Below are 25,552 nucleotides of genomic sequence, written 5' to 3' on the forward strand. Positions count from 1 at the left end.
TACTGCTGCTGTTTGAATTTTTTCTAGTGGACTGACATGGCTGCCCACAAGTTAATTTGTTATATAGGTACTCCTGTCATGGAGCCCTGGTTGCTCAGGTAACCACAGGGAGTGTACAGGCAGGTACAGGAAGTCTAGCTCACATCAAGTCTTCAGTATGAACATGCAGAAAGGCAAGTGATGGAACACAGAATCTGAGCCCCACCCACTTGTCAACTCAGCACTCAATGGGTACACACTCCTTGGCCAATGGTTGACCAGTTTTAATCCAAAAGGGCTGACTTATTCATTTGTGACATTTCCAACATGGAAGCAGGAACTTTGGGATGAGACTTTGAATGGTGGAAGCTCAAAGTATGAGCTACCTTTAAATAGGTTTGAGCTGGATGTGACTCAGAATGTGGTTCACACTTGGCCTCTCCCCTCCCTGTCACTCCCCCCCCCCCGCAAATAGCACCATGAGGGGAGCAGCAGGATAAGAGTTGGGGAAGGTCCTTTTAACACTGGAAGCATACCCTCCAACATTTCTCCAGTGAAAATAGGAGGAGGAGGTCACTTCCAACTCTACAATTCCATGATCAATAACAATAATGTTATTATTTATACCCCACCCATCTGACTGGGTTGCCCCAGCCACTTCCAACATATATACAAACTATACAAAAGTTGTATAGTTACTTATCTCCTTGGCTTGAGGGGGTATGTGGTTCACATAACTTTGTAACCTTCAACATCTCTCCAGTGAAAATAAAAGGTAAAGGTAAAGGTAAAGGTACCCCTGCCCGTACAGGCCAGTCTTGACAGACTCTAGGGTTGTGCGCTCATCTCACTCTAGAGGCCGGGAGCCAGCGCTGTCCGCAGACACTTCCGGGTCACGTGGCCAGCGTGATGAAGCTGCTCTGGCAAACCGGCACCAGAGCAGCACACGGAAACGCCGTTTACCTTCCCGCTATAAAGCGGTACCTATTTATCTACTTGCACTTAAGGGTGCTTTCGAACTGCTAGGAGGGCAGGAGCTGGGACTGAACGCCGGGAGCTCACCCCGCCGCGGGGATTCGAACCGCCAACCATGCGATCGGCAAGTCCTAGGCGCTGAGGTTTTACCCAGTGAAAATAGGAATGTCCTAAAGAAAAGTGGGACATTCTGGCATCAAATCAGAAACCGGGGCAGCTTCTGTAAATCCAGGACTGTCTCTGGGAAATAGGGGCACTTGGAGGGTCTGTGGAAATTCAAAAGAAGACTTATTTTTCCCTTTGGGGAAGATGATGGATACTGAGTATTCAATTGGACTGTTTGAGCAAACTGAAAGCTTGAAAACCCCATCAAGGTTTATCAGGTACTTGACTTGAGGACTCAAAGGCAGAATTCAGGCATAGGTTGTGTACACATTATCATTTACCCTGGTTGTAGTGCACTCCCACTGCTGGTGTTTGAAGCCGTTAGCCACAATCCACGTATATGCTGTAGTTTCTTTGATGTACTTTCCCTCAAAACAGCATCAATCCAAAAGCAAAATTTAAGCCACATTAGCTTTTTTTTTAAAAAAAGCCTCCCTTCCCCATGTGACCAAAGTAACCTCCTGCTTCTATTAAAACCAACATTGACATGCTTTGAAATTAATGAGTTTAGGGCGATAGCAAGTTTGGCCCTCATCCAATTCCAAATAGGGCCAGCCTATTTGAAGGGGGGGGGGTGTCATTCCTGGGTATTATTAGCCAAAGGTCAAATTCACACCATACATTTAAAGCACTATGGCACCACTTTAAACAACCATGGCTTTCTCTGAAGAATCCTGGGATGTGTAGTTTGTTAAGGGTACTGAGAGTTGTTAGGACACCTCTGCTCCACTCCCAGAGCTACAATTCCCAGTGTTCCCTGGGAAGAGGAAGTGCTTGTTAAAACATTCTGGGAATCTCTGGATGATTGATGGCTTCATGAACTGAAACAACATGATACATACATTCACAAGTTTGAGGAGTTGAGAACTGAAATTTGGTTAAAAAATGATTTTGGGGGAGGGTGCTTAAAAAACACAACTGAATTAAAAAGTGAAAAACTCAAAGGTAATAACCGAAAACTCAACAACTTATAACTCTCCCCTCTCTCTACCTAAACACACTAAATTCATCAATATCCTAAAATGTAAATAGATACTTTTTAAACAATAATCTTAAAAAAAATGTTGGATTATAAATGTGCAATTTTGCAATTGAAAATTTGAATTAGGGAAATCAGCATGTTAATTTCCTTCCTCTTCAACTTCAGTAGCATGTAGAAACTCCTTGCTTAGAATTATTCCTTTCTTAAAGGGAGAGTCGAGGTTAAGGCACGTGCCTCCCTGCACAGGTGTTGCCCTGATCAGTAACACATCCATCAGCTCTGCCTTGTCTCTGTGTTCCTTGGGGACCGCTCAGCACTGACAATCGGACTGCTGAAACCAACACGGTAAGACCTGCTGAAATCCATTCACCAAAGAAGGGGAGCGAGAGGGGGAAGTGTTGGTGGTTTGGCAGTGAATGTCAGGGGTCTAGAAATGGATCTTTCCACCCTTGTCACCCTGGCATAGTAGCAGCTGCTGTGGCTGCAAAGCAGAGCAGAGAGGTGTTTGTAAATATACCGATCTGTTCGCAGCCTTGCCGCCTGCAGGGTGGGAGGCCACTGGCCTTGTGCCTGGATCCGTGAAAGGGCAACACTTCGGCTAATGCAGTGGGGCGGATTCAGTTATGTCCTGAAAGAGGCATCGAGTGGCTGTTAAGGGGGAGGGAAGGGTCAGGAATCTGTGCCTCTTGAGGACAGAATAAAGAGATAACAAGGAGGGCGAAGCAGAAAGCAGGTGGGAACTCAAGCCTGGGTGAGAAGAGCTTTCTCTTTTTAATTTATTATTTCCATCTGTATGCCATTTTCCCAGCTCTGTAGTTCTCAAAGGGGTGCACCCCAACATAAAAAAAGAAGCAAATGATTCTGACTGCACAATCTCAGCATATTCCTTTAAGGGGAAGAAGTTAGAAACAGGAAGCAAGTACCCAAGGGAGGGTGAAGTTTCTTCATAGTTCCTTTTTTCACTTCCTAGTTCCCTATTTCATTCTAGCCCCCATCTGCCTTTTTTAATGCTGCCTTTTCAACTGCATAGTGGTTTTGAAAGGAGAAATAAGTGGGTATCCCAGAGTCCCCACATCTTGTAACTAGTAGTTGTAGCATCAAGGGTGATACTACATAACATCTGAAGGCAAGTCCTGTTTTGAGCATGCAAAATGAGGTGCCTGCTTTCTTCATTGGCCTGGTTCACACATAACCCCAAAACATGGTTTATTAAACCATGGCTTAGTGCCATGTATGAACCCATCTCAGCAGGTTAACAAAGGTTTCTGAAAGGTTGCTCATTAACCAACCTTTTTAGTTGGTTTATAAAGCTTACCTAGTGTTGTAGCTAAGGCTGTGTATTCATTAGTGGCTTGAAATGCAAGGTTGTCTGCTGTTTCAAGCCACTTATGATTCATTATATGCACACTACTGAACACACCAGAAATTGGGCGGGGATGTATTCACCTAAAGTGCTTTAACTGTTTGGTTTTGCTGTGTTTACAACACCTGTGAACTCCAGTGAAGCTGTCATCTGCTTATGTGCAATGGTTACCTCCAATGTAAACACCACAGCTTATGTTTTCAAATCGGGCAGAAGCTGCTTTGAGGGAAAACACATTAAATACAACAAACGGCACCGTTTCTCAAGAAACTACAGGATACACATGAATTGTGGCTAACATCATGCATATGCAGCTTCAAACACCAGCGAAGCCTGAGTAAACAGTAATGTGACACAACCTTAGTGTTACATGTGAGCCCAGATCTCCTTAACGAAGGTGAAGGAACTGTCACTACCTTAAAATTCAAACCACTCTTTTTATGTTGGCTAGTTTGTAAAAACTGTTAGGCCAAATCAGGAGAGATGGGTGAGGTGCTAAACAGGCTTTGGGAGTCAGGGATGGGCTGGATGTGGAAGTGGAAATCGAATCCTGAAAGACAGAAGTGTTACATGTTCCAGGTTCTTGAGACCAGGAGGTGTGAAGACAGCCTGTTCTGAGTGAGGTTGTGCGCTCCTGGAAGGAGCAGGTTCATAGTTTGGGAGTAGTCCTGGAGCCAACATTGTCACTTGAGGCCCAGGTGGCCTTGGTGCCTATTTCCAGCTAGAGTTGGTTTGTCATTTATGCCATTTTTGGATTGACATGGTCACAGTACAGCTCCAATAAGACAAGATTACTGCAATGCACTCTAGGCGGAGCTGCCTTTGATGCTGCTGGTGTCTTCAGAGACGGTCTTTGCTTTGTAATGGATCCTATTTCTCCCCTTTCAAAGTGCGTGTAACTGAAAGGCAGAACAGGCCATGGGCGTGCCTACGCTTATATGTAAACCTGACATAATTTATACCCTGGTTCCCTTCCACCAAGTAATCCTGGGAAACGTCATTTTGAAAGAAAGCAGCGACATCTGTGGTAAAACCCGAGCCCTTTACAGAACTACAATTCTGGAGTTCCCAGGGGAAAGCTACTGATGTTAATCTTTATAGCCCAATCCTATGCACAATTACTCAGAGGTGAGAGTCCCAGTATTTTCAATGGGGGATACTCCTAATGTTTGTAATGTGGACCCCTCTCCCCACAGACGTTAAAGGATCCTTTGTGTTTATGCTATTATAGTATTAGGGAGCTGTTGCATAGATGTGTAGACTATGTGTCATCTATTTATCTGAAAAAGGGGCTGTGAGGAAAGGAAAGTGAAAAAGAGCAAAAAGAGCAAGAGCTCTGATAACTGAGCCCAATCCAGCCCATGTACAAACAAAGCTCCTACAGATGTTTAGGGAAACTCTTAGTTCTTTGTCCCATCCCTTCACCCTGCCCTCAAAAACCTCTGCTATTTTATCCTCTCCAGACTGGCAGAAGAGGGAACTATATAGTGTCCGTGTGGCAAGTGAGAGCCAGTGAGGTGTGGTGCTTAGAGTGTCAGACTCGGACCTTGGAGACCAGGTTTCGATCCTCACTTGGCCACGAAGCTCACTGGGTGATGGTGGGCCCGTCACTCACTCTCAGCCTAACCAACCTCATAAGGTTGTTGTGAGGAGTAAATGAGGAGAGGGGGAACATGGAAACCACCTTGAGCTATAGAGAAAAAAATTAGGGTTACCATATTTCAAAAAGTGAAAAAAGAAGTTGTTGAGCTACACTGCTTTAGACTGCAATATTCTGGGTATGTAAGGGAAATTCTGGATGTATGACAATCCTAGAAAAAGGTGGGGTATAAATGCAGTAAGTAAATGTAAGTTTTGTTCAGTGAGCTGGGAATTCCTCAGTTCATATATTATCTCCGCCATGTGAATGTCCTAGAGGCCTTAGGCAAGTTAATGTATTTCCATTTTTAATGTGCAGTATGGGGACAATGATACTGGCCTACCTTATAGGCAGCTGAAAGGATGACTGAGATAATAAATGAGAAGTGCATTGAACACTCAGTATTTATTGCATGTTTTAATTGTCTCATAACCCAAGTTCTCTACAAAATGAACACTAAGCAATTTAAAACAAAAATGGCATGCTATGAAGCAGATAACATTGTAACCTTAAATCAACAAACAGAACAAAAAGTGAATTTAATACTGGCCACCATGATATACTGGTATGTCAATCAGGCCAAGAGCACAAAAGGCAAAACACACCAATGATTTATATTTTAATGCCAAGGATTGTCGGCTGTCAGGATGTTTTCCCACCACTAGGCGACACTACCAGTTCTATACCAGGGCCTCTCTGCTTGAGAGAGCAAAGATTCCACCCAGGTTCATTTAATTATTTTAAGATTACTTTTATACTTTGGCTTTTCCCCGAGGAGTTCAAAAGGTGGCAAACACCTTTTTCTCCATTTTGCCTTCTCGACCACCCTGTTAGGCTAAGAAATAGTGACTGATGCAGAATTACCCTGTGGGCTTCATGGCTGAGCAGGAATTTGAACCCTAGTCTCTCAGGTCCTAGTCCAACACGCTCACCACTACACCACACTGGCTCTCATCTGATTAAGAACAAAGCACTGCCAATTGCCCAGAGCCCCTTGCACTCTTAATCAGTCCAAAAGGATGTTCCTGTATAGAAAGAACTCAACCCCAGGGGAAAGACTGCTTCTCTGGCATTGATGGACTTGCCGGGAGATGCGCTGGGAGCCAGAGTTTATTTGCATGTTCTCATTGCACATAGTTAGCATTATTTCCATAAATGCAACAGATTCCAGGGGCCGCTGACAACTCCTGTTTCACTTAACCGAGACTACTAGTCTGCTAGGATGATCAAGCCCCTCAGTCTCTTTTAGTCACAAACGCACTTGAAGTCATGGGATTTTGTCAGGATTTCTAAGCCTTAGGGGATTGCAAACAAACCATTTGATTTGTCAGTAAACCAAAATGCAAAATAGAATCCAATTGCTGGATGTTTTCTGGATGTTTACTCTTTGGCTTCTGAGTTTCGCAAACTAAGAAGAGATCTGCTGGATCATGTCAAAGGTCAGTCCAACATTCACTTCCCACAATGGCTATGAGAAGCCTGTAAGCAGGATTTGACTGCAGTATCTTTTCCCCACTTATGTTCCACAGCAACTGGTAGAATTGTTGATTTCCTGCACACCCACAGAACAGAAAATAATCTAAGGGTGGGGAACATTTTCAGTCTGGCATGCTTGAGTCTCACCTCTCCACACCCCAGCGAAAGCTCATGACATAAATTTGTTTGTTTTTAAGGTGTCACAAGTCTCTGTGTCGTTTTCACTACAAGAGGCTAACATGGCTACACCTTTGGAAATTCATAAGGAAGATGGAACAGATAATTTTAATTGGATTTTTGTACCTTCCTCTGTATGGTGCTCTCTCTCTCTCTCTCTCTCTCTCTCTCTCTCTTTTAAAATGATTGACTCGATTACTTTAAGGTATGGTTACAAAAGTTGGGTGACACCCTCACTCTCTGTTGGATGGTAGCAAGTTTCCAGGGGGTTCCAGGCACTCACCCAGGGTCTGTGCTCCTTTGGAGAATGGAAGACATGGCAGAGACTGTCATAGCTTTAAGAAATACGTTTTATGCACATATTTACACCTTCTGTCTGTGTGGAAGGAGTATAGATCTTACAACATGGTCACTTCAAGAGGGGCTAGTTCCCCACAGCAGGGAAGAACTGGAGTCAAAGGCAGGGGCAGGGGCGATCACCCTCTGTGTTCCCCATCCCGGGTGGGGGCAGGATGCATAATGTGTCACTGGGCCCTCTTAATGTGTGTGTGTGTGTGGGGGGGCAAGTTGGCAACCCTGGTCAAAGGCATCTCTCTCAGCCAGCCTGCAGCCAGCCAGCCCAAGATGGATATGTGTGTCCTCCCTGTCCCTTCTTCTTCCCAGCACACTTTGCTTTCCAGACTCTCTTTTCCTGTCCCCTCAAACACTCCCCCATCAGAATGGCAACCTTCTGCCTGCCCAGGCTCAAGATTCCTCTCAGGTGAGCCACCAACACATTTTGCCATGTTAACACCTGTATCCCAGGTGAGGCCCTGGCTTGGAAATGAAGCTTTGCCTGTAATTTTCCACTAGCCTGCAATCTTCCCTTCATTATCCCAAATAATAAAAATCCCATTTATTAATTTCTATGGTTTAGCCACCTGCCACCCCCAAACTCACAGCACTGAGTCTTGGAGGCCAGAAAAATTTGACGTCTTGAACGGGGGGTTAGCTTTTCCTGGAAGATAACTCCCTTTGCAACGGGCACTCCACAAATGATGGCATGTGCAGCACTGTGTGCAGAAGTGCTAAGAATGTTTGGTGGCAGCAGAAAAAGCTGCTGGGTTGAGAGCAAGTGGCCAGGGTGATAATTGTAGACAGCTGTATTGTGGATTGCTAGGGCAGTGTGGTAATGGCCCAGGACTGACAACAGAGGCCTCAACAGTCTAGAAACCTACAGTCATCGTCTGTACACACATTAAACTTGTGCACATCCAGCTTTACGTGCTTGGCCAAAAATTTAGAAATAAGATAGGGGGTGGGTGTCGGGGGAGAGGGGACTTTGGCAATCCCAGCCCCAGTGAACCCAGTATGCTTTGACTATCTGTGATTTTGGCTTTCAGCACGGTCCCCGGAACATAACCCACATGTAAGTTGTGGGCTTACTGCATTTCGAATCAATGTATGAATCTTGGCTCCACCTCATATTCTTAGCTTTCTTGACATCCAAGTAAATGGAGAGCCCCCTCTCCCATTCCTTAAGCATGCCCACATTTCATAGGATGCCAGAACTGGACACCCTTGCCATCTGCTCTGAAAAGAGGAGAAATGCAAAGAAGTTCTCTTTGTGAGTGGGTGTTGTGGTGGCTGATGCAGGTGCCTTTTACCTCATGGAAAGAACTGTGATTAGGCACCAACTCCCAGGGGCTAAGGTCCCTTGGCCCCCCCCTAAAATATTTGAGGGGACTAGCCCCCTGCGAGTTCATGGACATTGCCATTCAAATGGTGTGGGTGTGCATGTGCCACATCTTGTGATTGATTATGCAGGGCGTTGTTTACTCTCCCCCCCCCCCCATTTTATTCAATTTGGCACACTCCTCTATCACTGCTCTTTCAGATGTGGCAGCCATATTATGACTGGCTCCTACAAGTTCCTTAAAATTCAAAATTTGCATACTGGCCCCCATTGGTTGGCAAACCCTGAGTTAGGGTACAGTGCTAGGACTTGGGAGACCATGTTTCAAATCCTCATTGCGATGGACTTGCAACTTGTGTGTAGTTACTTTTGGGTTGTTTTTTTATTCCACAGAAAGCTGCCATCAGCTAGTCGATCTGTCCTACCCAGGATGCCAGCACCATGCTTTCCTGACCAGGTTAAACTGAAACAAGGATTCAGCAAGTCCTATACGTTTCATGCTCTCTTTATTTCCACCCCAAAATTTCCCATGGCTATTTCTGGACACTGATACTTGAGTGGTTGGCCGAAGGATAAGGGTACAGGCACACATCTTGAGACTTGACCATACAAGGCCAATGACAAATGCACAGCGAAGGCTCACGGTGGAAAGGCCACATAAACAGCAACCAATGTCCGGACAACCAGCAACTGGAACAAAGACCAACTTTATAAAGAAGCAAGTGAGGCCTGAGGGTAATAGAGAGAGGAATGCGACACATTGGCAGCTTCCACTAAGGAGCACCAGAAAACCCAGAGCCCCTGTAGATCAGGCAGTCCATGGGTATGTTTGAAAGGTTTCAAAACACCACAATATATATTCAGTCATACCTTGGTTCTCTAATGCCTTGCGACTCGAATGTTTTGGCTCCCGAATGCTGCAAACTCGGATGTGAGTGTTCTGGTTTGTGAACATTCTTTGGAACCCAAATGTCCAACGCGGCTTCCGATTGAGTGCAGGAAGCTCCTGCAGCTAATCAGAAGCCGTGCCTTGGTTTTCAAACATTTTCAGAAGTCAAACTGACTTCCAGAACGGATTTCGTTTGGGAACCAAGGCACAACTGTATCTCTCTCTGCCACCATGGTGTGCTTTATGGTTCTGACAGTAGTGGCAAAGGAACTTCCAGGTGTCCACAGAGATTGTGGGAGCTATTCTTCTCATTCTCATCGGTCTGTAGAACACCCAAGCTCTGAACACCCAAGAGAGAGAGAATTGGACTTTCTAGCTTTTAAGATTTTCCTGGCATTACCCCACTTCATGTGTAGGTTGCTATCTTGCAGGCAGAGACTGTGTTCAACACTCATCATATTTCCAAGACAACTTGGCCATCTGTGTCAAGGGTTGGGGGGTACAAGCTTGGAGAAAGAGACCGACAGCCCCAAAAGTGGTGACAGAAGGTGCTTTAATAATTACCATGACATATCCCAGGATCCAAAATAGCCCTGCAGCCGTGTTACCCGCCTGGGTAGTGCTAAGCCTTCCCGGGGACATTGCAAGTCCATATCCTGAGGAGAGCTCTGACACCCGAGATGAGAGGCCACAGCAGTCTCTTCTTTCTTACCTCATTTCTACCACAGTATATACATGCTGCTTCTCTCGCTGAGTTTGGCTCCGCCACTCTCTCTCCAATTGGCTTTTCAGACTTTTCCTCGACCGTGTATTAACATGCACAGTTCTCTTTCCCCTTGTGGCCTGTTTCTCATAGGGTTGCCAACTGATCGGGAAAACAGCCTGGCCTTCTCTTGTGCCTTTTAATAGCAGCTCAGTCTGCAGAAATTGGAAAGTGAAGCTTTAGATGCCACGGAGAGAAGCACAATCACCTGCTATAAAGCATGAAATTAGGCAAAAAAGTGTGTAATTTGTGGTCTGTAACTGAAGTAAATAGGGTTGTTAAAGTGTTTTCCCTGGATGATCCTGAATAATGGCCTATTTAAAGAGCAAATCCCCAGCATCATAAGGTCTGTTTCATTATATATATACTTAAAAATTGAGACCATTTCCATAAACACAACTTTATTCTGTTTCCACCACTAAGGGTTTCACACTTAAGTTGAAACCTTTTCTCTCTCTTATGCTTAGCTGTATTTTTATATTGTATTGAAATTGCAGGCTGCCCAGAGAATATTATTGGGCAAGAATATAAAAGTTATAAAAAATTAATAATCAGTGCCCCCCAACTTTTCTCAAGAAACGCTTGTGTTTGTTTTTGGTATTCTTCAAAGGCCTATATTTGTTTTAACAGCAGGTGTCAGAAATGATTTGCAGCCCTGTAAACACCTGCCTGTCATACCAAAGCCCCATATACCAAAGCCCCAAAGACCATATAACCCTGGTGCAATTAACACCACAGAATATGAACTCTGGTTGATTTTATTATTTATGCCCTTTATCCTTTCTTATAAATAAATGGCAAGGAACTTGTTGCAGGTCTTGAATGAACCCATTCGGCACACGCTACTGAATGGTAACTCACAACGATAAGGCACAATTGCTAAATGGAAGCTCTGCGTTCCGGGAAAGTGTATCTCTGAGTCTCAGATGCGGGGAACAAAGAACGGAAGGACTGATGCCTTCGTGAACTACGCTTGGTCTTTTTGGAGACATCTGGCTGCAAAAACGCTGGACTAGATGCTCCTAATCTGATCTGGTAGGGTTTTTCATAGGTTCTTAACTCATTAGGATCAATCTAATGGTATTATACACCTATCCCACATTCACTGCTAAAAATAAATAAATGAGGGTTTTTTTGGCTTTGGTTTTATTTCAAAAACCTTTTTTTAATGAGAAAGGATTGTAAGACAAAAAGAAATGCACACAGGAAGCAGTACCTCTCTTAAACCATGCTCTTAAAAACCATCTGTCCGCCTCCTGCCTCAGCCGTGCTTAAATCACTGTAAATGGCGATTGTGCAGTTTGTCTGAATATGTCTTCATACTGCAAGGAGCTGTGACTGACCACGCCAGAGTGAATCTCTGAAGGCTTCATTTACTCTGACATGTTAAATGCCAGTTGTCATCATGTTACTGTGAGTTTCCCTTTCAGAAATCAGAATACAGTTACTAAATCTAGGTACTCAATATCCTATTAGTATGCACAGCACTGCTGATTAACGTGATGATTCTGCTTTTGGTCTGCTCAGGCATACCCAGTCTGCGCTATGCACTCTCTTGTCACTCAGTTCATTAAAAGGAAGGTAATTCTAATGGGAGGGAGAGCCTTGACTCCTAGCTAGCTGACAAGCTACTCCTCTATACACTCACAGAGTGCATAATATTCAGTTCTAGGCTGTGAAGTTTTACCTGCTAACACCTGCTTATTAACCATAACAATATAGCTATATAGAGGCCAGTTGAAGAAATGGCAAGCCTACCTATCCATGGGGCTTCTTCAGCCATTCCACCTCTTTTTTTGGCCAGAAGACCCAGCTCCTCCTGCCCTTAGGAAGGCTTCCTTGTTCTTTCCCTTTCTCAATATGATGCCCACTTTATTCTCTTGTCAAGCTTCCCCACAACAGCAGCTCCTGCAGTCCCTGTGCTCCTATAAGCCTCACCCCCACCTCCCCTGTCACTTGCTTCCTTGCACCACAGCTGCTCTTTGTGTCAAATATTCTGTGACCGGCTCTTTCCCCCCGAGCAGTAAAAGATAAGCATTCTATGACATCACAGCAATTCAGCCAATGTCTGGATACTGTGGCTTACAGATGAAATATAACAGCCCCTGCATGCTTATATATACTTCTACATACAAATGCATATGTCCAGGAGCCAGAGAGCTACATCAGGCATGCCTATTGGCTTTTTGTACGGCTGCTGGAATTTATGACCCTTACTTCATTTTCACTGCAGACCATGATGCACACCTGCTTTTAGAAATACCGTAACTCTTTCCTTCAGAATTGGTTAGCTGTATTGCATGGTGACAGATGGTGGGCACTGGATGTTATGGGCTGAATAACCAGATATAATGCTGTCTTATAAGGGAATGCATAAAAGGTGCCTGCTTACACCCAAATGGAAACTAGCTGTTTAAGAAACAATTGGACTGAGGCAAGGAGCCTATAGTCCTCCAGATGCTGCTTACAACCCCTATTATCTCTGACCATTGGCCATGGTGGCTGGGTCTGATGGGAGCTGGAGTCCAGCAACATCTGTGGTGCCATGGGTCAGTGCATCTGGCTGTTAACCAGAAGGCTGGTGGTTCGAACCCACCCAGGGATGGCTGTGAGCAGGATTCCTGCACTGCAGGAGGTTGGGCTAGATAACCCTAGGGGTCCCTTCCAACTCTGCAATCTGGAGGACCACAGGTTTACCACTATGTCAAAACAGAGGGTTATAAAATTTTCAGCTGTCTTCTAACAGTGGTTTGAGTTGCATCAATTGGCAGGTTATTACGGTCATTATTCCTCCTTATCAAAACAAAAAAAATTCCTTCCAGTAGCACCTTAAAGACCAACTAAGTTAGTTCTTGGTATGAGCTTTCGTGTGCATGCACACTTCTTGCATGCACACGAAAGCTCATACCAAGAACTAACTTAGTTGGTCTTTAAGGTGCTACTGGAAGGAATTTTTTTTGTTTTGACTATGGCAGACCAACACGGCTACCTATCTGTAACTGGAACTATGGAAGGCACCTCCTTATCAAGTTGCTGTTAAGGGAAGGCTATAGAAGAAGCTGGATGAAAGGTTGGCAATCCTATCGAAGTCCTCTTGGACATGCAGAGTTTGGTGTGTGCTGCTTTTGATCTTTATAAATTCAAGAACAATTAAATTTATATGCCCAACTTAAACTTAAACTGAGATTTTCAGTGTGCACTTTCGGTGTTTCATTGTCATTATTTTTAGGACACAGTGGTATATAAATATTTCTATAAATAAATCAATAAAATAAATAAACACTAGCCGAGGGAGGCTAAATAAAATTGTTAAGTCTTTATGGTACCCCAAGACTCTTTATTTATATAACCTTGTTTCTGATTTTCTATTTCAAAAGGCCCTCATACCTTAGGAGTAACTGCTTCTAAACATTTTAAAATCAGTTTCAACAGATGTCGTCATACACTATAAACCCCCTCTATGCAAAAGCAGGTTTTATTTCCATATAACTCTCTCTGCTGCCAGCCAGTGGACAACTGATGAAAAAGCAGTTATTTCAGTCTCATTTATTCACAGTAGCAATTTCTTCCCAAACCACCATTTTCTTAAGAAGTAAATGTGGGCTACCAGGGGTGGGGTTGCTTTTGCACTCTTAGCAGCCATCTCATATCAAGGAAATTGGATGGTGAAGCTTTTCTCATCACCTACCTCCATGCCAAATAAAAAGTTACTTGCTAAGAGAATGTGTTTCAGCTGGCCACAGAAGCAGAAACAATTAATTCCACCCCGATTTCAAATGGTCTCCTAAAATTCTCTACACTTTCTGTGCACAGCAAATTGGGAGCGTATTTTGCCAAATATTATAGGTGGTGTTTTTAAACAGACTTTTGGAACCAACTGGCTAAGAGAGGAAGACTGGAAGAAGTAGGAATAAAGTCCATTACTTCCTTCAAAACGATTAATTTTATAATTAAACAGTAATCATTATCATCATTTATTTATACCCTGTCCATCTGGCTGGGTATCCCCAGCTACTCTGGGTGGCTGCCAACAGATTAAAAACAGAATAAAACATCACACATTAAAAACTTCCCTGAACAGGACTGCCTTCAGATGTCTTCTAAAAGTCAGATAGTTGTTTATTTCCTTGACATCTGATGGAAGGGCATTCCACAGGGCAGGTGCCACCACCAAGAAGGCCCTCTGCCTGGTTCCTTGTAACCTCACATCTCACAGTGAGAGAACCGCCAGAAGGCCCTCAGAGCTGGACCTCAGTGTCCAGGCTGAACAACAGGGGTAGAGATGTTCCTTTAGATATACCGGGCCGAGGCCATTTAGGGCTTTAAAGGTCAGCACCAATGCTTTGAATTGTGCTCAGAAATGTACTGGGAGCCAATGTAGGTCTTTCAGGACCGGTATTAAAAATGGATCCATAATTGCATCCAAAATTCAAATAACTGGTGATATTGTTTTGCTAAACATTCTGTTTTGCTAAACATTCTTTGAAATTATTTGTGAGTTTTTGAAGATCTCAAAAAAGAAATTGAAAAATTTGTCAGGAAATTGTGTTTTATAGAATTTTCAGCTCAGGTCTAAATAAAATGGTGGCACCCCAAAGAGACTTGGGAGTTTTGATTCTCTTGGTCTACCTGCTCCAGCTTAAATGGAAGGGTAGAGTGAGTAGGTTAGATTAGCCAAGAAGCACTCAGTCAGTCAAATTCCCTTTCCTTGATCATCACTGATCTGGATATGTTTCATTATTGGGATCTGAAGAATGGAAACCAAAACCCAAAGTTCAGCGTATCTCCCTATACCATTCTCCAACCAGAAGATGAAATCCTGATATGCAGGGCAAATTCCAACAAGTCAGTTGCCTTTGTGGCACCTCTGGTCTGAGCAGATAAGGAACTGTTGTCCTCTGTGTGTCCTGGCGTGGTGAAAATAGAACTGCCATTTCTTGCACTATGAAATACTTGTCACGGAGGAGCCCTAAAGATCAGTCATTTTAAAGAGGTGAGCATCCTGAATCTGAAGCCAGAGCTAGGCTTAGAATTTGTGGGGCTTGGATGGAAAAAAAAGTGGTGGTGGGGAAATTATGAAACAACTGTCAGATCCTTTTGTCTACAGCAGGCTTCCTCAAACTCGACCCTCCAGATGTTTTGAGACCACAGTTCCCATCATCCCTGACCACTTGCCCTGCTAGCTAGGGATCATGGGAGTTGTAGGCCAAAAACACCTGGAGGGCCGAGTTTGAGGAAGCCTGGTCTACAGCAGTGTTTCCCAAACTTAGGTCTCCAACTGGTGTGTTGTTGGTTTTCTTTTTTTTTGGGGGGGGGGGAACTACAACTCCCACCATCCCTAACTAGCAGGACCAGTGGTCAGGAATGAACATGCAAAGCCTACCCACCACACATTTAAAGCAGACGACTTTCCCCAGAGAATCCTGGGAATTGTAGCTCTGTGAGGGGTAAACTACAGTTCCCAGAATCCTTTGGAGGAAGTCATATGCTTTTTAAATGAATGTGCAGCCAAAGGGAGGCTTCTAAGCTTGCTCAAGATCTGAAGAGCAGTCATATGCGAGGGGATGTTTGATGGCATTTACATGCTTAAAGGTAAAGGTAAAGAGACCCCTGACCATTAGGTCTAGTCGTGACTGACTCTGGGGTTGCGGCGCTTATCTCGCTTTATTGGCCGAGGGAGCAGCTTCCAGGTCATGTGGCCAGCATGACCAAGCCGCTTCTGGCAAACCAGAGCAGCGCATGGAAACGCTGTTTACCTTACCGCTGGAGCGGTACCTATTTATCTGCTTGCACTGGCATGCTTTCGAACTGCTAGGTTGGCAGGAGCAGGGACTGAGCAACAGGCGCTCACCCCGTTGCGGGGATTCGAACCGCCAACCTTCTGATCGGCAAGTCCTAGGCTCTGTGGTTCAACCCAGAGCGCCACCCGTGTACCATTGCATGTTTAACCCTCCCCTTTTAAGTCCTCACCTCGAGCTACAATAAGGTTGTCATGCGAGCTGAAAGTTCAACCCACATCCGCAGGCATTCAGTTCCCACATCACAGCATGTGCTCAAATCACTTGCATCCCCATTTCCTCCCCCCCCCCCAAGCAACTGGGGCTGAAATTTACTTTACCCGGGAGTAAAGCCCAGTGGTGTTGACTTCTGAGTAGACAATGTCTAGGCTTCTACTGTACTATAAAAACGAAACGAGACCCTGGGTGATAGAAAAGGGAGACGCCGGTCTCCCAAGGCATCTTTCTTACCCTCCCAAACTAGGGAGGATGCTGTGACTCAAATCCCATGCGGCAAGAGGCGCGATCATGTGACGAAGAGAAATAGAAACTAAAGCAGCAGGCTCTTATTGTTTCCTGCAGAGTTGCTGAACGCTTCCTGTTTCTGCCTCATTTCCCCAATTCAGCTGCAGGAGGAAGAACCCGATCTAGGTGAGGACTTAAACTCTGAATAAATGTCCTGTTCCTGGCGGGTGGGAGAGGGCTGTTGTCGCATTTTAACTCACGTGGGCTTTTGTCCCCCTCCCCCGCAGCCCCTCTCCACGCCCCCTCTTAATCAGCAGTTTGCTGCAGGGTTGCGATCAGCGTATTAGAGGTGATCGGCTCTTCCCCTTACCGTGTAATTAAAACTAAAATATAAAAATGAAATCCGAAGCGATCTGTGGTAGTGCGTGCTCAGAATCGAATCCCCGTCGGCTCGATGGGTACACGAATTCCGTCTCAGCCCCAAGAAACATCGCATAGGACTGTTCACAGTGTTTACTAAGAAGTTACCACGACCGACTTGGGAGAGGCTTATCTTGAGTAAACGAAGGGTAGGCTGGGTGGTTAATCTGTGCTGGAGCTGATAAGTTTAGCCCCAGATTCTGGCAGAAGCAGCTTACACTGCTGAGAGATCCCTCCTGCCCTGAGCAACAAAGTAAACTATGTTATTCCTACTCCATTCAGTAACCAAAGTTGGCTGGATCTAGGCTAAAGCTGCAATCCTAACCTCACTTGGAGGAAGGCCTTATTTAATTAAATGGGATTTAGACAGGGTTAGGGCTGCGATTTAAGGCTGCAGTACTGTATACTTGCCTGAGGGTAAGCCCCATTCACTTCCCCCTTGAAGCTCAAAGTAAGTAACAGCCAGTAGGGCTGTTGCATGTGAAAAGAGCTCCAACGTGCAACTGGAGTCCCTCCCCACACAGAGTTGGAAAGGACCATGATGATCATCTAGAGTCCAACTTCCGGAAATGGAGGACTCTTTCACCCAATGTGGGGCGTGAACCCACAACCCAGAGATTAAGAATCTCATGCTCTACCAACTGAGCTTTCCCTCAGGTAATGGAGGAGCTGTAATCCTTTTCCATGCTGTCTGAACATGCACTGCAGGCAGGAAGAATGGCTGTGGTGTTTATTGTGGGGGGCAGGGATAGCCCAGGTCTCCTCCTCCCCCATTTTACTACAAAGAGTGTGCAAACCTCTCTTATATCAAAATAATGCCACCAAAAGCCAGTCTGGCTTAAAGCTCTTCAGGAAATGCCCAAGCTACAGTGTCTCTGAGTTTTTCCATCATGCAGATGAAGCACACCGATGGTGTCGTAACTCTTTCAGAGCCACAGAAAACAAATGATGTAAGGCAGGGAGGATCTCCAGGGAAGTGAATCACCTGGTACTATTTTTTCTTTGATGTTTCCACCAGACTTCAGGGCTCATGGCCTTGGAAGAGAGGGACCCCGATGCCCTGAAGCACAATGTGCTGCACCTACTGCTCAGAAACCCCCTGGGGCTTAGTTTTGGGGACTTCGCCGGGGCCTTTCACCGGCTGCATGGCTACCAGCTTCAAATCACTCGTCATGGGTACAGCTCGCTCAAGCAGTTTCTGGCTGAAATGAAGGACTTTGTGGTTGTGGAAGATGGTGACTCACAGGTCCCAGTCATAAAGCTAGCAAATGGATTCCATCTTGGTCACTGGGCTGAAGGAAGAGAGAATGGGGTGGACATCTCTGAAGGGCCAGCTTCGAGGTCAACAGATGAAGAAGACCCTGGAGGAGAAACAGGTAAATGTATACCTTAGGTATTAAAACCATTATTTATTAAGCTTATTAGTCACTTCTTTAACAACACAAAAGTAACTCAAAGCGGCTTACGGCAATAAATAGCATGCACATTAAAACCAGCTCCAAACAAAACAGAAAATCCAAGTCTGTGTTGTTGGAGACTGGCAGCCAAATTTAATTCTCCAATACAAATATTAGCTGTCTTTCTGAGTTAATAAGTAAATACAATTCTGGTTGGCCCTAGGACTCACATCTGCACTAAAACTCATCCATGGAGGAACATGGGAAGATCAGTATCATCCAAACTTGGGCTGTCCTGGAAAATATGAAAGATAGATTCAGACAACCAAATTCAGTACAACGTTGCTGGATGAGAATTGGCTATGTCCAGGAGGCTTTCAAGGTGGTGCTGAGGAGCCTTAATGCTGAGACTCATATAAGGATGTGGACAATCTGTTCTTAGCTTTCAGGATAGGGTTCCTGAGCCCAGGTACTGTCATAGCAGCATTCCAAGCATCAGGGAGGTGGCATAGAGGGGGAAGAGGGGGCTGGGGAGAAGCTTTCTGTCTAGCCTTTTTGCCAGTGGCAACAGTTACCACTTTCGTGAGGTAATGGAGTTTGGGGGATTATATGTGAATGGGTGTGGAAGGGTGTAGCAGACAGGTAAGTGAATGGGAGGGGGGGCATGGAATAGACTGGAGCCAGAGGGGGGAATGGTTATAGTACTTAGCTCATTTTAAGGTTGAGCATTCTGGGTTCTTAAAGATGTCTTTCTAAAAATGAGTTGAGATCTGGATTGCTCTGTATCATATCACTGTCTCAAGAAATTTTGATTTGCAATCTGCATTGTTTGGCAGCTCTGGCAGGAGTCTTGGGGTTGCTCTTCAGTCTTCTAAAGAGGTATCACTCGGGTTTGAGGATTAAGAAACTACAAAAACTGTTTATTGCTAGTTCTGGAATTGACCTAGAGAAGCTTAGCGTTCGTCGAGGCTATGTGGACACACTGGAATTTTTGGAACAGCGAATGACGAATTTAAACATCACATACCAACAGAACAGACTCAACTGCGTGGTTCAGCTTATTGAAGGTACAAGGCAAAGAAGCTGTATTTGAATTTTTTTTGGTGGGGAGAGATGGGGTTGTTTCTGATCTTCTCGATCATAATTATGTTAAAAAAGCAACTTGGGGGGTCGTAGTTGAAAGTTTTGACTGCCCACTTCATGTAAGATCCAGCCAGGTTCGACATTAGCAGCGCACCAGGCACATTTTGAGCCTAAAGATTCTCTGTTTGCAAACAGCTCCAAAAGTCTGGGTAACATTTTTTGTGCCTGGCTGACACTCAAGGATTATTAAAATGTATGTGCTTTAAAGCCTTGGAAGTATTATGTTTAAAAAGACAATATGTTAACAATAAAGACTAGAGTGTTTTGAAAACTAAAGTATGGCACCAATATTGTAAACAGCAAATTAAACATGTGCAGTATTAACAATTTATGCTAAAAATGTGATATTAACAATGTGCCACTTATGTGAATTGCGTATTAATTCATGCTTATCAAATTAATAAATAAAAAGTGTAGCCGACCCCCCCCCCCCGGTGGTGACTAGACATTCTGTTTCGGTCGCCCACAATCCAGGCCCCAGAAGCCATTTGGCTCCTAGCTTTTCTATCCCATTTTCTAACACTGGATCTAGCATAAGCTCAGTAAGCCAGGTTAAGGAAGCTGTGGCCCTCTAGATATGGTTGGACTTACAGCTCTCAGCAACCCAGCCAGCAGGACTGATAGCCATAAAATAATGAGAATTGTAGTCCAGCGACACCTGGAAGGCCACAGATTTTTCTACCCTCAATTTAGTATAATGTCCTGTTTCACATCTTGGCCTACCAGGTGTTTTTAGGAAGCCCATGAACAGGTTATGAAGGCAGTAGCCCTTTTCAGATGTTGACAGTTCCCCTCCCTCACCCACAACTGGTATTTAGAGGTAAAGCACTTCTAAACCTTTAGGTTCGGTTTAGTTTTCATGGTTAATAGCTGTCGACTTGAATTTGTATTACCCTTTCCTTTGACTATCACCATCCTGCTTCCTTGAGAGCTGTGTGTTAACCACAACACAGACAAACAATTTAAAATCTGAGGGGTTCCGGCTGTTGCTGTGTTGGATTTCCCCATCCATGTTGATGCAGAATTCATCCCCACTCCTAAGATTTATTAAGTGGAGTGAGGCCATATTATGAAGATTTGTTGCTGTTATTTGTAGACCAGTCAATGTACACTTTACAGAGATTCTTAAGCAATAATTACAGTTCCCTGTCCCAGAGAGTTTACAGGTTACATTTTTGTTAAGGACAAGAGACAAAGAGGGGTGGAGAGGGAAGAGGCCAGACTAACAGAGTGAAATGTGAAGGAAACGCAAAAGTAGAACTAAGGAGTCTTAGAACTGAGACGCTGAATACTAGGCCTTGACTGTTCAGCATAATTAAAAGAGTGCTCTGAGCATTATATTGAGTACTCTTTTCTCTACTGAGAACAAACTCCTGTGGCTCAAAATTTGCTTCCCCATTTCCAGTTATTACGCAGATGCTGAGAAACTGATTCTGAAACTGCTTCCTGACTGATTTGATTTTTCTCCTATAGATCCCTCTGCACCTTTTTCTTCTGTCAGTACCGAGAACCTTGTGGAAGAACCAGCAAGCCAGACACCAGGTAAAACAGTCAGCTGCTTTGAGTAATGTTGCTGTGTGTGTAAGCGACAAATGACTTACACTTGGCAGGAGACTGGATCGTATGTCCTGTGCTTCCTAGGCCATGGCTTCAATCTCTGATTCTGCAGTAGTTCCGTCAAACTCCTTGCTAAAAGCAAGTTCCTGAACTCATTGTTGTTCATGGGGTATCCATTATCGGTTTCTTTCTAGCCAAGCCTTTCTGCTTACCACACCTGCAGAATCCTGAGAGTGTCGTCATAGTGCAGGGTACAATAGACATGAGAAGTGAATCCACTGCTTTCATTTCAGATCTGTCAGCTGCCTTGGTGCCAATCCGGGCCGTCCTTGAATGCCATCCTAAGGGTCTGAAGGTGAAGAACCTGAAAAAGGCCCTGCTAGAGAATTGTGGATTTGACTTGGAGATGTTCCGCCGTGACCTGGGCTACAATGACACGGTGTCCTGCCTGCAGGATATTCCTGGTCTGATTCTCAGAAACAGCAATAGGAACCGGAATTGCGTCATCCAGCTCGAATCACGTAAGGCAAAGATCGAAATGTTATCACTTGTGAGTTCAACACCCCCCCCCCCCATTCTGTGACTGTTTTAGAGTGCCAGCCTCATTGTTGGCCTGGGCAAGGGTGTATGAATTGGCTTCAGGGAGAGTACGAGGGCAAGGCTGGGCTCGCTAAGATAGTCTTCAGAAGTAACAGCAATGAGGTAGGTTTTGTCACATGAGGCTCTCCAGTCTCCAGGTGTAGTGGTTAAGAGCGATAGACCTGTAATCTGGGGAACCGAGTTCGCGTCTCCGCTCCTCCACATGCAGCTGCTGGGTGACCTTGGGCCAGTCACACTTCTTTGAAGTCTCTCAGCCCCACTCACCTCACAGATTGTTTGTTGGGGAGGAAGGGAAAGGAGAATGTTAGCCGCTTTGAGACTCCTTCGGGTAGTGATAAAGTGGGATATCAAATCCAAACTCTTCTTCTCTTCTTCAGTCTGCCTGGTATTTTGGCTGTCTCATATGCCTTCTTTTTCTTTCTGCAATTCCCATCTTTTAACCTGGCTCGCTGGTGATGTGCAAGCTGGATTTCTCTCTTGATAAGCAAAGAACTAGTAAAGCCTGCAAATAGTGTGCAGGCCGTGACACGTGATTGGCTTATGTCATGTTACTCTGAACACAGAAGGTATGTTTCATAACCTGTCTTTTTATATCACGTCCCAGGTCCTTCTAGCCCAGCTCCTTCCTTGGACTCAGATTTTTCTGTATGCAGCTCACATACCACAACTGATGGGCTAATGAGAAATAACTCCGGTAAGGCTGCCTAGGAATTCTGGATGCAGAGCTGTATCTACACTTGATCCATTAATTGCTCTGTGGGTACTAAAGCCCCATATGCGGCCAAAGACTCTGGTGCCCTTCAAAAGCAGTTAGTTTGAAAGGACTGGGTTTGAATGGGGGGGGGGGGAGTCATGCAGCTGACCTATTCAGGGAGGACTCTCTCTTCTCCTCCCCCCCCCCATACACAAACACTCCTGATCTTTGCCTGAAGATTTTCCAAAAGCGGGATGCTAGATAGTCTGCCATAGACCGCATTAGTATATGGCAGCCTCAGGAAAATGTAACAGAAAAATGCCTGACCTGCAAAGTAGCCTAGTTCAGCCCTGGGAGGTGGTTGGGGAACAATACTCAAGGCTGCAGCACCCTGGCCTGACAGGAGTATCCCACCTTTTCAATGGCAAGAGTTGTTGTTGGTGTGGCCCTTTCTGCCAAATGTGATCAGAGACTTCCTTTTCAGTCTGTCAGTTCAGTTAAGGTTTGCACAGTGGCTTACTGCTCATGGTTTATCAAGGGGAGCTAAACTGTAGGCCTACGTGTGACCACTTTCATCTTCACTCTGTCCCATGGCCTTCTGCTGTGTTTAAATCTGTTGGGTCCCTATTCTTTTCTTCAAGACCCACCTCAGCAATACCTTTGTTTTCTCCTCTGCTAGGTTCCCCTAGCCCTGTTCCCTCGCTTGATGCTGGTTTCTCTGCCTGCAGCTTAAATTCTGTGCCCCAGACGCTGATGGGAAAGAAGTCTGGTAAGTTTTTGTTTTGAACCCTGAGGTTTTTTTGGTGCTGCAGGTAGCATCTGGAATGTGGTACATGGGTGGCTTGTCCTCTTCATTTTGAATTGTGACTCCACTCAACCCCAACCACCACCCCACCTATGCTTAATCTTATCCCCACTACTTCAATCCCATGTCTGTTTAATGTAGATCTTAAGCACTCTAAGTGTGGATAGGTACTTTGCTTCTCTTCATGCAACTCCTAGTTTACAGAGGGAGTTCCAGAAATTGCAGCAACCTGAAACATGGCGTCTCAAAATGGCCACCCTGTTGGGGGAAGACTTGGCACCAATAGTCAAGCACTTGGGAGTTTTTCCTATCAGAGGAGACATACAGATATACCTGCCTGGGGGTAAACACCTCCATGTTAGAGATGTAACAAGTCTCCCATTTCAGGTATGTCTCTAGGGCTCTGCCTTTTCTAGCCCATTGCAGCTTTCAGTCAAATTACCTCTCAGAGATGCGACTCTTAGCACATGACTCTGGGCCGTTTTTGAAAACCCGAGGCAACAGATGAAGCACTTTCAGCAGTGGGGAACTCCACACTCTGATGGGTCTACAGTGCCTTTCCCACCCAGGCTACCTAACTAGGCTTCAGTTAGGGAGACAAAGTTGCCCGATCCATTCCACCTCCACCCCTGAAAAGCCCAAGTATCAGCCAGAGCTCCTCAAAAGCACTGACACTGCAGAGCAGGTAGCATAGAATAGGAAGTCTGTTATTTTTCCAGTTGCCAGAGGTGAAGATTATGAGGCTAGTCTGTATACGATGTCTGTTGGGACAACTGGGAGGAGTCTTCCACATCTGTCCACTTGATGAGAAGGGGGACTGCATTCTCCATTCTCTATACCGAGTACAGCTACGTAGTAGCTATAGAGAACTAGTATAGGATGACAATTGGCAGCCTAAGCAAATCTCACCCTGGTCATGTGTTAACTAAGTGTCCTGCAGCCTAAGTTTCTTGCAGCCTGAGCCCCAATTCTCCAGTGTGGAGATAAGTAGTATCAACATGATTCACTAGGTTGAAATAGTACATCCTTCCTTTTCAGACCTGGCTGCTGCCTTGGTGCCAATCCTTGATGTTCTTGGAAACCATCCCACTGGTCTGAATATAAAGACACTGAAGGAAAACCTAGAGAAGAAGCATGGGTTTGACCTAGAGACTTTCAGCCAAGATTTGGGGTATAAAGACGTAATGCATTGCCTCCTGGATGTGCCGGGCCTTCGCTACTCTTTCACAAATGGCAAGTGGCCCGACAACTGTGTGGTTCAACTTCTCTCCAGTAGTCTTGGCCTCCCCCCTGTCACATTCGGTGCCGGTCCCTCTTTGGATAAATCTCCATCTTCCAAAGGATCAAACACCCTGTCTCAAGACTTAAAGGAAACAAAGCCAGGTGAGATGTCTCTGACGGTGAGGCCTAATAACATGTTCCTTTAAAAACCCCTCAAACCATAGACATTTTAAAGTTTGTGGTATGGTTGCCATACGTCCGGGAAATCCTGGGCATGTCCTCTTTTGGGGGACCAACATGCCTATCTGGGGGGATTTTTACATTTCAAAACAAATGTATAGTTTTTTTGATGGGGGTATTTTTATTTTATTTTTGGGCTTGTGTTGCTTGGGCAGGGCCTGCTCCGCATGCAACAGCTGCTGCCAGCCTGAGGAGGGAAAGAGTACGCACCTATTTCTCTGGCTTGGGCTGTCCTCCTTTTTGCTCTTCAAGATATGGCAACCATAGTTCTTTGGAGCTTAAGTACTGAAGTATATTGTAGTCATGCTCATAACTTTCTGTAAATTGCCGTTATACTGATCCCAAGGGTTTCTTTGCTTTTTTTCTTTTTGGCCAAACTGTGACTAACTTACTTATATGCCACTATATATTTTACTAACTTTATATCGCACCTTTCCTCCAGGGAGCTTAAGGTGTCATGGTTCTCTTCCTTCCCACTTGTATCATCACAACAACCCTGTGAGGTAGGTTAGGCTGAGAGATTGTGGCTGAGAGGGATTTGAACCCAGGGCTCCCAGGTCCAACACCCTGGGTCCAGGTGCAGAAGGAGACAGGACCAAACTGGCATATTTCTATCAAATGGTGTAGGGTTTTTTTTGAAATTTGAAAAAAAGCAGAAAAATTGGATTTCCATCTTCCTTTCTCTTCCAGCTTCCTGCCTTTCCACTGTGCCCCAGTCCTGTGCTTCTGTCCCCTTAAATGTGCAACGGCCTGCTGGGAAATCAAAACCCGTGAACCAAAATGTGCTTAAAAAAAAGCCTGGTAAGGCTGCATTTAACTCTGGAGGATTCTGGGTCCGGGTGCAGAAAGAGCACAGAGGCCTGACAGAGGGCGTGAGAGTGTAAAGGCCAGCTAGAGTATTTGTATCACATCCACCATTGATTTGTATGCCTTGGCATTGGGTGAAGTATATCTCTGCAGTCGTGGGACTTGCTTCTGTGTTCTGGGCATATTGGTGTTTGTGCAGGATCACAATTGTGAGTACAGTCCCAGGTATGTTTATTCAGAAATAGACCCTTTCTGCTTACGCTTGCAACCGTAAAGACTAGAAACCTTTTACGTTTTTAGTTGTAAGATTCCTCATGCTTTATAGAATCATAGAATCCGTGGT

The 25,552-nt window shown here is 44.9% G+C and overlaps 1 protein-coding gene and 1 long non-coding RNA gene across 4 annotated transcripts in view; one reads left to right on the forward strand and one right to left on the reverse strand.

Moving 5' to 3' along the window:
- The first annotated feature begins 2,334 nt into the window (after window positions 1–2,334).
- LOC310829541 (uncharacterized protein) overlaps window positions 2,335–25,552 on the forward strand; it is a 32,309-nt gene continuing 9,091 nt past the window's right edge. Inside the window, exons 1-10 of one of the 3 annotated variants that reach the window (XM_083708129.1) lie at window positions 2,335–2,446; window positions 16,443–16,511; window positions 17,764–18,121; window positions 18,979–19,209; window positions 20,759–20,827; window positions 21,136–21,363; window positions 22,047–22,136; window positions 22,816–22,905; window positions 23,980–24,324; window positions 25,093–25,203. In XM_083708129.1, the coding sequence (XP_083564255.1) occupies window positions 17,776–18,121; window positions 18,979–19,209; window positions 20,759–20,827; window positions 21,136–21,363; window positions 22,047–22,136; window positions 22,816–22,905; window positions 23,980–24,324; window positions 25,093–25,203 (1,510 nt within the window). In that variant the 5' untranslated portion in view covers window positions 2,335–2,446; window positions 16,443–16,511; window positions 17,764–17,775. Of the gene's footprint in view, window positions 2,447–16,442; window positions 16,512–17,763; window positions 18,122–18,164; window positions 18,525–18,978; window positions 19,210–20,758; window positions 20,828–21,135; window positions 21,364–22,046; window positions 22,137–22,815; window positions 22,906–23,979; window positions 24,325–25,092; window positions 25,204–25,552 lie in introns of those variants that run through there. The other 2 variants (XM_083708131.1, XM_083708130.1) reach the window with 2 other exon arrangements.
- Window positions 9,857–16,451, reverse strand: LOC310829732. Its single transcript, XR_014557343.1, has 2 exons — window positions 16,197–16,451; window positions 9,857–10,291 (listed from the first exon to the last, which is right to left on the reverse strand). It is a non-coding gene; the product is annotated as an uncharacterized lncRNA (long non-coding RNA).

The sequence above is a fragment of the Podarcis gaigeae genome, assembly GCF_964106915.1.
Source record: "Podarcis gaigeae genome assembly, chromosome: 13".
NCBI lineage: Eukaryota > Metazoa > Chordata > Lepidosauria > Squamata > Lacertidae > Podarcis > Podarcis gaigeae.